Here is a 17,950-nt window from a genome sequence, read left to right on the forward strand (position 1 = left end):
GAATTTCTAAGAGTGGATAAGTTCACATTTAATAGAATGCGTGTTAACCCAGTTTAGCTATTCGAATTGGAAAATGTTAGAGGTCTCAAATTTTTTACCAAATGAATGACCAAATGTCTCACATGGGTGTGGGGCCTACAAAATTGCGGACCCCACACCCATGTGAGACATTTGGTCATTTGTTTGATAAAAAATTTGGTGTCCCTAAAATTACCCATTCGAATTGCCTAATCCAAGCTATTTATCAGTTTGGTGTTCAGAGTAGGGGTGAGCAGCGGATATACCGATCCGCCAAAACCGACCGAACCGAACCGATCCGCCGCATTTTGGACGGATGCGTGATGACGAGCGGACGGTTGCGGATTGATTTTCTTCAATCCGCCAATTTGGCGGACGGATGACGGATTTGAGATTTCTTTGGCCGCAACCGAACCGCCAAACCGCCAAATCGTGAGCACCCCTAATAATTTATAGGACTTTGTATTTTCAATTTCTATAAATATTATGTTTGTGTTTTCAATTGAAAAAGAGTTTAAATATTCTGTTGAAAAAAAGTTTTCAACTTGAATATATTTTTTGAATTGAAAAAAATAAATGTATTATTTATCTATATTTTTTTGTTTTTAATCTAGCTCTAAAAATAATAAATAGAAAATATGATATATACTGGTTGGTTTTTTGTTTTCAAAAACATATATATAGATATAACAATACAGAGACATACAATCTTTACTACTGCTCTGTTCATGGTTTTTGTGATATGAATTGTTATTATATTTTAAGAATCACAAATTGTAATACTTTATGTGGATGAATCATGCTGTGATTGTAACATGTGGATAAGGCATGCAGTGATAGTGATATTCTAAAGTTTTAAACTTGCTTTCTTTGGATAAGGTATACAGTGATTGTAATACTTTTTTAAGTCATTGATTGTAATACTTTCTTTTTTTTTTTTTTTTTTTGAGGAAGTGCACAAGTTGAATTATGTTGAAAATTTATAAAATTTTAAACCGCCAAACCGATTCGCATCCATCCGCCAAACCGCCAATCCGCTCAATCCACATCCGCCGGATTAGCGGACGGATGCGGATTGATTTTCTTCAATCCGCCAATCTGGCTGACGGATGGCGGATTGGAGGTTCCGTGGCCGCAACCGACCTGCGCCCACCCCTAGTTCAGAGTTGACTCATAGTCCTGCTCCTTATCTGAAGTACCTTAGCTCAATCTCCCCGACCTATTCCGTCCTAGCTCGGCCACATGGCCTTTCTCTAAGGCTATCTATACTATATATATAAAAAAGAATTTTTAATCCTAAGCTTTATGGGAGATTCAATCTCTTAATCTAAATTTTTTGATTTTTTAATTTAAAAAAAAAAAGAATCTTAGCATTTATTAACATCTCCCAACTCCCAAGTCTTACCCTCATAATAACACTTTAATGCAGTAAGAACAAGTATAAAAAAAATTCTTTGAAATCTAACACATATGAATTCTTTGAAAAGTTCCAACACATATGATTATTATCCCTCATAATAACACTTTAATGCATTAAAAACAAACTTAAAAAAAAATTCTTAAAAAGTCCAACACATATGATTATTATCAAAATATTAAACTTTAATATAATATAATAAAAAAAAGACATTTAATTCCTTGAAAAGTCCAACACATATGATTATTATCAAAATATTAAACTTTAATATGATATAAAAAAGAAAAAAAAAGAAGACATTTAAAAAAAAGGGAATGGCTTCTGTCCAGCCCTTAATTGGACTGGACCGTGCTGTTGGGCCCGTGGAGGCCCACAACGGGTCCCGTTTTGATAATCTGAACCGCTTAATGTGTATAACTCGTCGAGTACTATATACCTGTAAAAAATCACGTTGATCGGATATCGATAGCTATGTGATCAAAACAGATTTTTGTCAACCGTTAATTTATTCACCGTAAATTTTTTTTTATACAAAACTGATTTGATCACATAGTTATCGATATTCGATTAATGTAATTTTTTACAAGCATATAGTACTCGACGAGTTCTACACATTGAACGGTCCAGATTATCAAAACAGGACCCGTGGTGGGCCTCCACGAGCCCAACAGTGCGGCCCAGTCCGATTAAGAACTGGACGGAAGCCATGCCCTAAAAAAAAAAATATTTAAAAATCACAATTCACATATATAAATAATTGTAAACACAATAAAATAGGAGGGTATTCATGTCTACAAGTTTTTTTTTATAAGATCTCCTCCAGTATAATAAGACATCACTTTATTTCTCTCATCTTATAATCTATATATATATATATATATATATATTATATTACATTATACTATATATTAAGCAAAAGCGAGTTTTTAACCCCAAACCTTGTGGGAGCTCCAATCTCTCAATCTAAATTTTCTGATTTTTTGATTTAAAAAAAAAAAACCTTAGCACTTATTAACTTCTCTCAACCCCAAGTCTTACCCTCATAATAACACTTTAATAAATTAAGAACATGCATAAAAAAAAAATCTTTAAAATCCAACACATATGAATTCCTTAAAAAGTCTCAACACATATGATTATTATCCCTCATAATAACACTTTAATGCATTAAGAACAAGCATAAAAAAAATTTCTTGAAAAGTCCAATACATATGATTATTATCAAAATATTAAACTTTAATTTATTAACTTCTCCCAACCCTCAAGTCTTACCCTCAAAATAACACTTTAATACATTAAGAACAAGCATAAAAAAAATTCTTTAAAATCCAACACATATGAATTCCTTGAAAAGTCCCAACACATATGATTATTATCCCTTATAATAACATTTTAATGCATTAAAAACAAGCATAAAAAAATTTTCTTGAAAAGTCCAACACATATGATTGTTATCAAAATATTAAACTTTAATATAATATAATAAAAAAAGAAGACATTTAATTCCTTGAAAAATCCAACACATATGATTATTATCAAAATATTAAACTTTAATATAAAATAAAAAATGAAAAAAAGAAGACATTTAAAAAAAAAAAAAAAACAAGACATTTAAAAATCGCAATTCACATATATAGATAATTGTAAATATATTAAGAAAAAGGGGGTTTCTAAACCCCAAGCCTTGTGGGACCTCCAATCTCTCAATCTTAATTTTCTAAATTTTTGATTTTAAAAAAAAAACTCAGCATTTATTGATTTGGTCAAAATCCCCTGATTAACATTTATTAACTTTTTCCAATCCACATGCCTGCATTTATTGATTTGGTCAAAATCCCTAATTAGCATTTAAAATTGCCTCATACAAATAATTATAGATACAGCCTGTGCATAAGCCTTGTGGGAGCTCCAATCTCTCAATCTTAATTTTCTAAATTTTTTATTTTAAAAAAAAACTCAACATTTATTGATTTAGTCAAAATCTCCTGATCAGCATTTATTAACTTTTTTCAATCCACATGCCTGCATTTATTGATTTGGTCAAAATCCCTGATTAGCATTTAAAATCCTCTTATACAAATAATTATAGATACAGCCTGTGCATAGTTACTGCAGTAGCCTTTTTATTTTCTCCTGTACACTATAGTTAGTGATAAGATTGTTAAATTATTTTTATAAAAAATCTTAAAAAACATAATTTATATATTAAAAAAAATTAAAACAAATATAAATATTTATAATTATCCCGTGCATCGCACGGGTGATAGGCTAGTATATATTAAGGACAAGAGGGTTTCTAAATCTCAAGCCTTATACGAGCTCCAATCTCCCAATCTTAATTTTCTAAATTTTTTATTTAAAAAAAAAAATTAGCATTCATTGATTTGGTCAAAATCCCCTAATTAACATTTATTAACCTTCTTCAATCTACATGTCTTTCCACATGTTTGCATTTATTGATTTGATCAAAATCCCTGATCAGTATTTAAAATCCTCTCATATAAATAATTGTAGATACAACCCGTGCATAGTTACTGCACCAGCCTTTTTAAAAAAAATTCAACATTTATTGATTTGGTCAAAATCCCTTGATCAACATTTATTAACTTTTTTCAATCTACATGTCTTTCCACATGTCTGTATTTATTGATTTGATCAGAATCCCTGATCAATATTTAAAATCTCCTCATACAAATAATTATAGATACAGCTCATGCATAGTTACTGCAGTAACCTTTTTAATTTCTCATATACGCTATGGTTAGTGATAAGATTGTTAAATTATTTCTATAAAAAATCTTTAAAAACATAATTTATATATTAAAAAAAATTAATAACAAATATAAATATTTATAATTATCCCGTGCATAGCACGGGTGATAGGCTAGTATGATTATTATCAAAATATTAAACTTTAATATAATATAAAAAAGGAAAAAAAGAAAGCATTTAAAAAAATATATATTTAAAAATCACAATTCACATATCTATACTTACTATATATTAGGCAAAATGGGATTTTTAACCCCAAGCCTTGTGGGAGCTCCAATCTCCCAATCTAAATTTTTTGATTTTTTGATTTAGAAAAAAAGAAAAACCTTAGTATTTATTAACTTCTCTCAACCTCAAAGTCTTATCCTCATAATAACACTTTAATGCATTAAGAACAAGCATAAAAAAAATTCGTTGAAATCCAACACATATGAATTCTTTGAAAAGTCCCAACACATATGATTATTATCTCTCATAATAACACTTTAATGCATTAAGAACAAGCATAAAAAAAATTTCTTGAAAAGTCCAACACATATGATTATTATCAAAATGTTAAACTTTAATATAATATAATAAATAAAAAAAGACATTTAATTCCTTGAAAAGTCTTACACATATGATTATTATCAAAATATTAAACTTTAATATAATATAAAAAAGGAAAAAAAAAATGCATTTAAAAAAAAAATTTAAAAATCACAATTCACATATCTATACTATATATTAAGCAAAATGGGGTTTTTAATCCTAAGCCTTGTGGGAGCTCCAATCTCCTAATTTAAATTTTTTGATTTTTTGATTTAAAAAAAAATCTTAGCATTTATTAACTTCTCTCAACCCCCAAATCTTACCCTAATGCATTAAGAACAAGCATAAAAAAAATTCTTTGAAATCTAACACATATGAATTCCTTGAAAAGCCCCAACACATATGATTATTATCCCTCATAATAACACTTTAATGCATTAAGAACAAGCATAAAAAAAATTTCTTGAAAAGTCCAACACATATGATTATTATCAAAATATTAAACTTTAATATAATATAACAAATAAAAAAGACATTTAATTCTTTGAAAAGTCTAACACATATGATTATTATCAAAATATTAAATTTTAATATAATATAAAAAAGGAACAAAAGAAGGCATTTAAAATATAATAAAAAAAAAGATATTTAATTCATTGAAAAGTCTAACACATATGATTATTATCAAAATATTAAACTTTAATATAATACAAAAACGGCAAAAAAGAAGGCATTTAAAAAAAAAGACATTAAAAAATCACAATTCACATATATAGATAACTAGCCTATCACCCGTGCTATGCACAGGATAATTATAAATATTTATATTTGTTTTAATTTTTTTTAATATATAAATTATATTTTTAAAGATTTTTATAAAAATAATTTAACAATCTAAGGTTTAAAGAATTTTTTTTATACTTATTCTTAATGCATTAAAGTGTTATTATAAGGGTAAGACTTAGGGGTTGTGAGAAATTAATAAATGCTAAGATTTTTTTAAAAAAAAATCAAAAAATCAAGAAATTTAGATTGGGATATTGGAACTCCCACAAAAATTGTGGGTTAGAGATAGATATAAATAGATATATATATATATATATATATTTATATTTGTTTTAAATTTTTTTAATATACAAATTATTTATTTTGGAAAAAGGTACTACATAATTATGAGAGAAGTCAAAAAATCTTGTGGGTTGAGAGAAGTTAACAAATGACGTGGTTAATTTTTTTTTTAAAAAACAAAAAATTAGAAAATTAGGATTGACATATTGGAGCTCTCACATGCCTTAGGGGTTAGAAACCCTCTTTTACTTAATATATAGTATAGATTATAAACACAATCCGTACATAGTACGGGTGATATGCTAGTTCAGAATTATAAGAATGGCAGGTCGAATCTCCCACAAATAAGTATTATTTTAACAACTTACTCCCAAGAAGTTCAATTTTTCAAAATGAAACGTTTTATTCAAATTTTATACTCTTTATTAAAATATGAATAATTGTTGTATGAGCAATTTTAATTTACTTTAAAAAATATATTTTAAAATTGTAAAAAGTGAACAAATATCAAACAAAATCATAAACAACAATTATGGCACAAGACTCGTCAGTTATTGTTACCTCACATTATGAAAAACATATTTGATAAATAATCTAAAAGACTTAGTTTTATTAATATTCCAGTAAAAAAAAATTGTGAAAAATACTATTGTCGTAAATTCATATATTTGTCAAGGTGTGAAACAATAGAAAATGATTAATCTTATACCTCTATACTTTTGTTTAATACAATCACTACAAAATTTAGGGACAAAATTATTTTTTCGACACAAAATAATTTTGTTGAGAAAAGTGTCGTCATTATATTTTCAACAACAAAAATAAGACATTAGTGATGAATTATTATCCTTTTGAGACCAAATTTTTTGTTTAAAAAAATAAATCATTTTGAGACCAAATTATTTTGTTTCTAAAAGTCTATTTATTAGTGATATTTTCAAAATTTTGTCGCTAAAAGTCTTATTTTTAATTTTTCGGAACGACCTTTTAGCGACCATCCTCATGACGATGGAAATTAGTCCCTAAATATAATTTGCAACAAAATTTTCACTTTTAAAGACCAAAACATTTAGTCTCTAAAACTCTTTTATGTTGTAGTGAATGTTTAGTTTTAAAAATTTTAAAATATTTTAAATTAAATTATTATTATTATTTACAAATTTGTTATTCATATTTTAATGAGAGTAAACTTGGAAAAACAGATAATATTAGGGAAAATTCAATGACTTTATTTATACCACAAAAGATCTCATTACACCCGTTTCTTAATTACACTCTTTACAAAATTTAAATTTTTGATTTTAGTATCTTACATCTACCATAATATCAAACATACCATCATCTTTACAAATCAAACCCTTGCAAACTCTAACCCTGCCTTCACCTCAACCTCCAACTTTGGCCACCACTATTGTTACCATCTCCAATTCGTGAGCCACTCATCTATCAACAACCCCCTTATTGAAACCCCTTATCTCCTTATTGAAACCCCTTATCTCCTTATCTCTATTTCTTTCTCTCAGATATATGGTTTCGAAAGTGGAAGAAGAGGGTGTAACCTAGTGTTTTGAAGGTAGTGGGGGTAACAAGAGTTGTGATAGTTGGAGGGAGGGAAATAGTGGCAAATTTGGGAAAGACAGTGGTAGATCTAGGAGAGGGGGTCGCTGAGAAGAAGAGTGGCTAGGATAGTAGAGGGTTGGCAGAGAAAGGGGCGACAAGGGTTGTAAAGGCATAGTGAAGAGGGGCGACATGAATGTAGATAGTTGTGGGAAGGCAATGGAAATGGAAGGCGGTGGAGGAGAAAGGTGACAGCGGGCACCAATGGCGAGTTAGGAAGAATGGTGCCAACAAGAAGTTGGAATGGATGGTGTTGGTGACAATGGGCGGCAAGTGGTGAAGATGTTAGGTGAGTAAAGAAATTAGGGTTTCAAAGTTTTAGCGTTTAAAATGTAATTTTATGTAAGAACAAAATTGTAATAAAAAAAGGGTTAATTATACTTTTCATGCAGTAATTTGACCCAAATTTCACTTTGGTTCTTATAATTTCAATTTAAACAATTTGATCCCTACACTTTAAATATGGTTTCAATTTGGTTCTTCCATCTAATTTTTTGTTAATTTTGTTCATGTGTACATTTTAAAAAATTAACAAATATCTCAAAATTGTTAAATTTAATCTCTGATTTAGATAGAAAGAAAATTGAAGCTAAACTTCAAATGTATGGACCAAATTGTTCAAATTAAAACTATAGAGGCTAAAGTGAAATTTGAATCAAACTACAAGAGTGAAGAATGCAACTAAACCTTAAAAAAGGTATAAAATAAAAGGTGTAGTGTAAATAGAATAATGTCAATTAGACATTTTGATAATAAATTAGTAAAGATAACATTCAAATTTAATAGAAATTAGGTGTAATCTTAGAGTAAAATAAGACTTATTAACAAACATTTAAAAAAAATAAAATATTCAAATGATAATAAATTTTTGATGTAACACTAGCAAACATTCGCTCAAGGGGTGATATATATATTGATGGATTAGGAAATTTATGTGGAAAAGTTTTAAGTTTACTTGGGCACCCGTTCCTGATAAATTCTCGCCACACCCCCTGGTTTCACTTCCCCAACATTTGGAATATGAATCGCTCTTAGTGTTTGTTTTTCTTTCTACATTATTATGGGCTTACCCCGATGAGTTTACAGAATCTGAGCTACCCTGAGTTTACACAATTGATTTCTTCTATTCAAACAACATCCAACCTAACTTTTGTGAAGAGGAAATACAATTTCTTTTCCTTTACAAACCAAATTCCTCTGTTGTTAAAATTATATAATACCCAGCTGTCATTTAAATTATGCTCTTTTGATCTCACAAACAAGTTGACAACATAATGCACTAGTAGAATATAAATATATAAGAAGAAAGAAGCTAAAACTCGATAACCAGACAACTTAAGGGAGATAAGAGAATTCAAACACCAAGACATCTCATGAGGGTTTTGATGCAGTGGAGGTTACTAAATTCCTTCAACCCCAGGCTTCTAGCAAGCGCAAGAGAGAGCAATGTATAGAAGACAACTTTAGTAACCCAAGTCTTTTTCAAGCTCCTCAGCGGATTACTCTTTTTACTTAGTAAGCTTGTTTATTCTTGTTTTACTATTTTCAATTTTGTGCTTTATGGTTTCCTTGCAGGGATTATTACTGTGGCTGGTTTGGCAAGCTTTGTGGTTCAGTTTCCTCTCGTTACTGGAAATTGATCGTGTGCTAGTTATGTGAGTCTAATCTACAAGGAGGATATCTTGGCACAACTAATGGATTGTGAAGTGCAGGCTTGGTGTTTATGGTGGTTTGTGTTGGATGGTGTCTTGGCTTATGTTATGTTTGTGTGCTGCTTTAGGTTGATGATGTTTTTTAAGTTCTGGATGGTTAAGTCTATTGTTAGATTTGTTGCCTTCTTTTCATGTATTGTTAACTCTTGTATTTTCTTCTTTCTTGAAATGAAATGTAAATTCAATAACAACTAATGAATGCTCTCTTTTTCTTTCAGTCATTTCGTAAACATCTCCGCCATACATTAAAACATAGTAGAATGCTATGATCGCTTAAAAATGTGGGTCTTGTTAACGTGTGCATCAAAACCTAGTTGAAATGAATCGCTGTTTACAAAGAAACATGTATAAACAAAAACATTTTAGATACCGAAATGTAAAGACATTTATTTTCACAGCATTTCTAAAGGCCCATCCATCCTCTGGAATGAGGGCACATTACTAGAAAATGGAAATGAAATTATCACTATGTACATGGGCACAGAATTGACAGATATCTATTAATCCTCAAGAGCATTACTCTTTTTACTTTTCTGTACATCTTTTCGTAAAAAGTCAAGAAGTTACTAAAATAGACTTGTTTCCAAACGAGACCTTAGTGTGATAAAGTAGTTTACTACTTCCCGTTCAAGTTCTATCAATAACCAAAAAAATCAAACAAGTGACACGTAAACATATCTGCTGCTTAAAATTGCAGAAAACAAAAGCAATAAAAATTTCAACGCACAAAAGTTGCATGGGAATGAAAAAATGTATTAATATTATAAAAAAAATGCTTGTTTCTTCAAAAGCTATAAAGAGCTTAATCCTCATGGACTCATTCTGTTGTCAGCCGCACAAATAACCATTTTTCTAGTGGTGATTATCACAACCTTGAGGGGTTACATTACACTTATCACTACAACACATAAAATACAGTTTTTATTTCTTTCTATCTATTACAAATACAAATACACAAACTCACCTAGAAGAAGAAGACGACGCTGCAAATGCAGATTTAGTTTGCCTTTGGCTCACTTTCATGTACAAACCCTGCAAAAATAGCACAAATTTAGGACAAATTACAGAGTAAATAAAAGTCACATTCCAATTTGATCATGGACCATTCAATTTCTTTTTCTCCTTTCCCTGTCTCTTTGTCAACAAATTGATACCGTACAAACTTTTTGTTGCATCAAAACCAAACACCAGGATTCATGCATAATAACTAAACGGACCTTTGGGATTAATTCCGATCAGATTTAGACCCAAATTAATCTCAAACTAGGTTTTAATCCACTCTGTTGACAGTCTCTTTTCATTTTAAGTTTAGATTTAAATCGAATTTGAGTACTCTATTTTACCAACTGCTAACCTGTGGAACTCTCATGGCTTCTTACTGAAAAGCTAGAAGGCCCTGACAAGGAACTAATCCTTCAGCCTTGGCAATCTAAGGTTTGCCATTGGCTTTTTAGTGGCTTTTTGGCCTAAAAGCTGATGTGTTCGGGAATTGCTAAAAAAGTTGATTTTTTTTTTTTTTTTTTTTGTTAGTGGAAAAGTCGACTTTTTTGGCTTTTTAATTGCTATTTTTACTCTTCCAAAATAGGCTTTTGCTTTTTGGCTTATTTAACTCATCCCAAACAAGGTATAACTTTTAAATGAGTACTTGGGAGCAGTTGAACAAAAATGTTATAGATAGTACATTTTCTGTGTGAATAGTAGCTCCAGTAGTCATGCTAATGTTCTGATCAGGAACCAATTCAAAATCCATATGCTGTACAAAGATTGCAAGAGCAACAATGGCTTCCAGCAAAGCAAATTGATCACCGATACATTTACGAGGTCCTCCACTAAATGGGATGAATCTGCAATTGTTAATTTCCCAAATTAGATCAAAATTGATGTTACACGAGACGTATAAACACGAAGATTCCATCTTAGTCCATGCAGAGCCCAAAACAAAGGAAAGATAAAAAAGATTTATTTGAAATGAATACCTGAAATCCGTATTCGTTTCATTAGGCATTGGACCATCCAAGTCAAATCTTTCTGGTACAAACACTTCTGCTCTGTCCCAGACCTAGAGCACCAGCAGAGAAAGTGGAATGCATCATTTAACATTGTAATGACATGCATAAATGACAACAAATTGGAGGACACGATGGAAAATTGTAAATTTTGTTTCTCACTTCCAAACCTAGGAGAACCAAATTTGAAATCTCAACTTTTATATAACACACATACATAATCTCAAAAAATAATGAGGGTTGGACTTCAAATTATCTCCCTCCTTTTATTTGTCTAACAATTGAGCATTTAAAGAATTCATATCATGTTTCTCGGCAATGGACTGAAGTTTAACATCATTAAACAAAGGCTCCACTAATTAGTTGAAAAGGAACTTTTGATTCAAGTATGTTTACCTTGATGTTCGGTACTCAACAAAAAATCAGGAAAGGGGTTTTTAATCCCAAGTAGGTAATCAGAGAGAGAGAGAGAGAGAGTTACTTGTGGAGCAAGCCAATTTATGGGACAATTTCAGTAGTCTAAACAACCTTTTAATAGCTGTTTAGGTTTGAAAGTGAAACACCGGAACGGATTTGACAAATAATAGATATTCACAATAGACGACCCACTTTTAATTGACTCTCACCATAAACACAATACCAATAACAATAGAAAACACTCGTCAATCTCTAAGAAATGTAGAAATTAATGTAATACCTGAGGGGAATGATGGATGTTGTAAACTGAAATCATTATATCTTGACCAGGATTAACCTTGTAATTTCCAGGAAGCACATCAGCAACTTGAGCTCTTCGTAATAAGACCTAGTAAAATTAGGGCAATGTTTGATTGAATGGATTAGAGCATGGGATTGGGATTATTAATCCGTGGGCCTAATTATCCTACGTTTGTTTTAATATTTTGGTTTAGGATTATTAATCCAATAGATAATTAATCTAACAAATTTGTAGGATTATTAGTAATGGGGTAGGGGTGGGATTATTAATCCAATGGATAATTTATCCTATTAATCCAATTGGATAGTTAATACCACACTAATTTTGATAGGATTATTAATACCTCACTATTAGTCTTGTGAATCAAACATGGTCTTCGAGTTTTCAGGGAAATATCAGAAAATAGAAAAATTTTGGTTTACAATTTACTAGAATGCAAGGAAAAGAGTCGCAGCTTACAGGAGGATGTGGGTAGAGACGAAGTGACTCATTTATGCAACGAGTCAAGAACTTGAGATTCTTAATGTCTTCATAGGTTGGGGACCTTCCCTGTAAAACTCTATCCACTTCCTCTTGTGCTTTTGATAAAGAGGAGGGGTCCTGCATGAAAACATTTAGAAATAACAGACTAATTTAAAGTCCATCGTCGTTTTTTTATTTTTTATTTTTTTGGACCAAAAAAAAAAAAACATAAAAGATTTACACATCTTACTCAAATTTACCATGAACTTAAAGTAGCAAAAAAAAAAAAAGAACAAGCCAAATTTGTCCACAAAATACTTTGCTGCCTGCTAAAGATTCTAAAAACTACAAAGAAAATAAGAAGGGACGCAAAAACAGAGACGGGTTGAAAACATCAATGCTTAATCTTTACTACAGAGTAGAATAGCATAAAAAGAATTTGATTAAGGCACTGATACTGATAACTATGATAGCAATATTAAGATAACGTTACATTACATACGTATGATGTGTGATAAATATCAAATGATAAATAATCTCTTTGATGTAAGATATATTTTTCGGGCTTGCTGTGGGTAAGAATATGTCAAAGTCATCAGTTTGGTGCCCTTTAAGGTCTATGACTACTTAAGCTTTTGAACCAGTGATACACATGGAACTAGATGATTATGACAATGTGATAAACAGTTGATCAAAATAACCAAGTTTGGCCAAAATGATAATAAATAATCAAATAAATAAACCACTTTCCTCTTTGTCATTTGACGCACTACTATTAGACTTTGAATCAATATCAAGCCAATCCTCAAGAAGTATAGAATCTACTATGGTAAACAACAGAAAAGGGAGACACAGATCATTTAGATAAAAGGTACACTCATTAAGATAAAAGGTACTATATGTAATACCTTGCTCAGAAGATATGCTGTCCAAGTCAACACTGAACCAGTGGTCTCATGCCCAGCAACTAACATTGACAAAAGATCATCTCGTAATTGTATGCTTGATACCTGCAACACAGTGGCACAAATGTAGAAACAAAGACCAAAACAATAAGAGCAAAACCTTGCATGTCAATTTAAATGTGAAGAAGCCCATTAAACTGAACAAAATATGTTATCAACCCAATCAAGCACAAGCATAACCAAATTTGGATGGCAAACTTAACTATCTTTTAGTTTATTTTTGACAAGTACGCCAAGCTTAACTATCAAACATCGCAAAACATGAAATACTGAAAAATGAGGGCACACTAAAATCAAATGCTTGACTTCTTTCCATTTCATTTTTGTCTACTTTGGGGTGTCAAATCTGTGATCAAACAGAAATTTTTGTCTGCTAGTGTTGCACAGACCTTGTGCTGCAAAACCCTCGATTTTCTTTTCGTAGTGTTTTGGCTGCAAACATAAGCGCTCAGTTATGCTAGAATCTAAAGCACAAGAAACATTTTGCAGTAGTCTTAATTTTAATGAAGAGCAGATTATCTGTGCAACTCCTCAACCATAGGAGACCAACTACTTTCACCTTGTCATTAGAATGAAGGAAAAATCCATATGCTACATAAAGCCCTAAAACAATTTGACTATACGCTCATTCACACTGAAATAAACCAAATGTATTCTTTTTAACCCTTAATTTTAATTTTAAAGAGAAAAAATGAAAAGGAAGAGATCACCAAAAAGAAGAAGGGGAAAAGGTAACAAAAGCACCTTATGACCTATACAACTCAGCTAAAAGAGTCGCATTTGAGTAAGCAGCCTGTTAATGTTGGACTTTAAAAGCTAACTGACAGACATTTGGTCAGCCTTAAACTTCTTGGATGTGTGCATTGTGAACTTATAAGCCATTGTCTTATTAATGTTACAAACACAACCAGTCATGGTTCATACATAAGAAGAAGAAAGAATTTACAGACCTCTTCTCTGCTAGCAAGCAAAAACCGAAGGATGCTTGGATCTGTCTCATTTACATACTCCTCCTCATTAATCCTTTCGCCCTCACTTTCCACAATTTCTTTGCACTTGTTAATGAGTTCTTCAACGGTTTTTCTGATCAATGTAACTGCTTTTTCAGCTTTTATTTGTCTTGGGATTATTTTACACAAAGCATTAATCTACACCAAACAAAAAAGAGCCTGGTCACAATTTAGAACTAAGTAGATCAGAAAAAAGAAAGAAAAGGGTACAAGAACATGCCTTCCAATACGGTAACAGATCAGTGGAACGAGCCTCTGCTTCTTTTAACGAAGTGTAAACAGCATCAATAACCGGACTATCAGTGGTAAGGGAGTCAAAATTGTAGTTGAACAATGCTAGACCAATAACATCGAGAGTTAATTGAGAAAAATTTTCCTCCATGTTCACAGCAGAGCCATTGAGTGCATTGGTTTTGAGCTTTTCCACCAATCTCTCAGCACATTTGCAAAATACCCGATCAACTATTACTGATAAGTATGTCTTGTGAAGCGATGGAACTACTGCCCTGCGCCTCACCTATCAAAAATTAGAATATATGCTGAAAAGGCTGGGATCGAAATTGGATAGAGCATATTGATTATTGAACTTCAAACAGTGAGTGCCACTGATTGAAAGCTTATAATGTAACAATATATATATATATATATATATATTAAGCATTACTATGACCACATTCCAAAGCACCAAACCAGATTAAATTAATTCATAACTTGAAAAACTAACCCAACATATTAATCAATCTAGATATTATAGACAGATATGCAATAACCATCTTTTAAGAAAAACACCATGTTTTGCCAGAATGAAAAATTCAACACCATGAATCCAGGCTTACTATGGAATTTTAAACGGACCATTGTAATTAACATAGCATTTGAAGGGTAATACTAAAATCATGAACGATGCCATTTTAGTAAACAGGAACCAGCACCACAAGTAATGGTATCAGAACAAATTTTTAAATTTCCCTTGTAATGGCAGTACCAGTGCTGATGGTTTTCCATGTTAACCATTTGATGACACTTGATCTATCCACTTTCATCGCGATGCCACCAAATGCTCCATAACATGATAAAATTAAAAATGCCAAAGAGGGGCTGAAGCTATAACCTCTTATGGAGACTATAGACATATGGTGAAATCAAATTTCAATAAAATTTTAATTCACACCAAACCATAAAATGCTGCAGTTACCCAACATTGATGAATAAAATTCGTACCAAACATTGCCACTTATTGCATGAAATCCTGTATCAACAAAACTTACTTTTAGCTTACTCTGGATTTATCAAAAAATATGCAAATTTAGCCTAATAAAAAACGCAAATTCCACTAAACACCATGTTAGCTTGATATATATTTTTGGACCCATTTCCTAACATAACTTTTGGAACAATTATTGACTTAACATGGCTAGATCTCTAGTCCTTGAGGACCCTGGTTTCAAGTCTTGTTGCCCTGCTATCTCTATCATTGTGCAATCTGTTTCGCCTGTCTTTGTGCACCTTGTTTCTTGGTCTGCTTGTAGTGAAGCCTAAATACTAAAGTAATGTAAAGTATATGAGTGTGAGGTCACCCTCGCCTTAATGTTCTGTTTGGTTGATTGGAATGAGACAGAATGGAATGGAATGATCATTCTCTAAGCTCTTCTATGGAATGACATTTCCTTATAATGGTGAATGATGATTCCGTTTGCAATATAATTTTTTTAATCAACCAAAAATGGGAATGGACAATTTGAGGGAATGGCATTTCATTCCATTGAACCAATCACTACCTAACAGTTTGTTTTTGGTATTGAATTCTATGCAAGACCATGTAACACAGTAACAAAGCTCAAATACCTAGGATAGGTAGGGTGTGTGTCCCTGACCTGCACGCGGCAGGTGCTACCGAGTAAGCACGTTGTGCTTGAAGAAGTGTGTGAGTCTCACATCGCCTAAGTAGGCACCCAAGTAATGTGAACTACATAACCCAGAGGGCACCCTCACTGGTATCGCACATGAAGGAATATTAACTTGATATATTTGCACCAAATTCGCAACATTTTCAAGTTTTTAGAACAAATTGGTGACTTAACAAGCCATAAATGTAGCAATTACCTTACATTGACGAACCAAAATTGTAACTAAACACAACCACAATATCACATGATGAAATTCAATACCAAATCATAACAATTTCGTACAATTAATTCGACACCAACACCAAAATTCAAGGGCATTACCGTCCAGAGCTGGCCTTCAGCGATGGCAAATCCTGATCCAAACAAAAATTCAGAGACCTCAGCAACAAGCCCCTTTGCATACTTGCCATAATTTCTCAACACATGCTTTGCAATGGCAGGGTCACTAACCACCACGAAATTCCTCGGCCCCGCGGCGAGGCGGTAAATGGGTCCGTATTCCTGCATCCACTTGAACAGTGGGAGGAAAAGAGCACCACCCAGAAGCTCAGAAACATCTTCGAGCTTAGCATTTGCAATGGGTATGTTTGAATCGTCTTTGCCAATGGATAGGGACTGAGCCAGAGAGGTGAGCCAGTCTGGGCTGACCCATGAGCTCTGTTTGGTTGTGTTATTGGTGGGTTTTTCGGGTTTGTCAATGGAGGATTTGATTGAGAGAGATTTAGGGAGGTTTGTTGATGGGTAGGGAATGGTGGGTTTGTACAGGGGGTGAGGGAAGTGGGAGGGGTTTGCGTGGAGAGAGAAAGAAGAGAGAGAGAGTGAAGAAGGCATGTTTGGTGAAGATATGAATGAATGAATGAATGAGAGAATGGGGGGTTAAGATTAGTTAAGTTCTCTACTCTACTCTACTCCGTAATATCTGGTTTCTAGTACTGTTCCATCTTCGCAGTCTCACCACCATTTGAAGGATGTTTCACTGCTGCTGCTTTTGGATTGTGTTCTTTCAGTGGACCGGCGTTAATTTTTATATACATGTATATATGTATATCTATATAAGAAATTTAACTAAATTATTTTTTTTTTATAAACATTTAATTTATGATAACATAAAAGAAATGTCTAAAGACCTATCTTTATACACCCACAAAATTTTAAGTAGGTAATTGTATGGTAGAAATTAATTTGTGTAGTCTGGGGTTCATGCGAGATCCATGTGTAGAATGAATATGAACTGAATCACAAGATAAAGATTATGAATAATTTCTAAGTCGTAGTACTAATGTAACACAAAAGATATTATATCAAATTAATTATTTTTCTTTAGTGATTTTACAATTATTTAACATATATTATCATTATAGATAATTTATCATTTTATTTTACATTAAAAGTAGAATCTTACTATTCTCGATCTGATTCTACAATCCAATCCACAAATCCTTTCCGACGATCCTACTTAGGATCCCAATTTTAATAACCTTGACTATTAGTGTTGAATAAATATTTTTGAGACTATTTAGCTGGAAATTATGTATATTTGACTATTAGTCCGACTTTCACTAAACTACGGGTTGGTTTGGGGTGTCCTAAAAAAGTGCACTTTTTGTCTTTTTACGAAAAGATGTGCAGAAAAGTAGAGAGATGATGTGATGGAAAAAAGATAAAAAGATAAAAAGATGGATTATATAGGTTATGCCAAACGAGGCCTACATATTAGTTTGAAAATTGATTAGCAAATAGTAGAGTA

General features: G+C 31.8%; 1 protein-coding gene and 1 long non-coding RNA gene across 3 annotated transcripts; one reads left to right on the plus strand and one right to left on the minus strand.

Annotated features, from left to right (window-relative positions):
* The first annotated feature begins 7,070 nt into the window (after positions 1 to 7,070).
* LOC145801180 (uncharacterized) lies at positions 7,071 to 9,330 on the plus strand. The gene is made up of 2 exons (XR_014342243.1): positions 7,071 to 7,712; positions 8,999 to 9,330. It is a non-coding gene; the product is annotated as an uncharacterized LOC145801180 (long non-coding RNA).
* A 537-nt stretch (positions 9,331 to 9,867) lies between these two features.
* LUT1 (Cytochrome P450 superfamily protein) lies at positions 9,868 to 17,226 on the minus strand. 2 transcript variants are annotated; one of them, XM_028202864.2, is made up of 9 exons: positions 16,525 to 17,226; positions 14,517 to 14,813; positions 14,237 to 14,434; positions 13,230 to 13,331; positions 12,319 to 12,459; positions 11,839 to 11,946; positions 11,112 to 11,194; positions 10,817 to 10,979; positions 9,868 to 10,167 (listed from the first exon to the last, which is right to left on the minus strand). In XM_028202864.2, exons 1-9 carry the CDS (start codon positions 17,032 to 17,034, stop codon positions 10,096 to 10,098), a joined length of 1,674 nt encoding a protein of 557 aa, XP_028058665.2. In that variant the 5' UTR covers positions 17,035 to 17,226; the 3' UTR covers positions 9,868 to 10,095. The 2 variants fall into 2 exon arrangements, with proteins under 2 accessions (XP_028058665.2, XP_028058666.2); XM_028202865.2 differs by having other exon boundaries at positions 14,517 to 14,802; positions 16,525 to 17,212.
* Between the last annotated feature and the right edge of the window lie 724 nt (positions 17,227 to 17,950).

Source organism: Camellia sinensis, chromosome 10 (genome assembly GCF_055761805.1).
Source record: "Camellia sinensis isolate YWXY chromosome 10, ASM5576180v1, whole genome shotgun sequence".
In the NCBI taxonomy this organism is placed as follows: Eukaryota; Viridiplantae; Streptophyta; class Magnoliopsida; order Ericales; family Theaceae; genus Camellia; species Camellia sinensis.

What these genes read in the sequence shown, in the direction of transcription:
- LUT1 (XM_028202864.2), bottom strand. Translation starts at nt 17,034, where the DNA reads ATGCCTTCTTCACTCTCTCTCTCTTCTTTCTCTCTCCACGCAAACCCC. An exon ending in ATCTGTTACCGTATTGGAAG is followed by an intron (nt 14,435 to 14,516) that starts GCATGTTCTTGT and finishes TGTTTGGTGTAG; the next exon opens with ATTAATGCTTTGTGTAAAAT. An exon ending in CAGCATATCTTCTGAGCAAG is followed by an intron (nt 12,460 to 13,229) that starts GTATTACATATA and finishes GTTTTCATGCAG; the next exon opens with GACCCCTCCTCTTTATCAAA.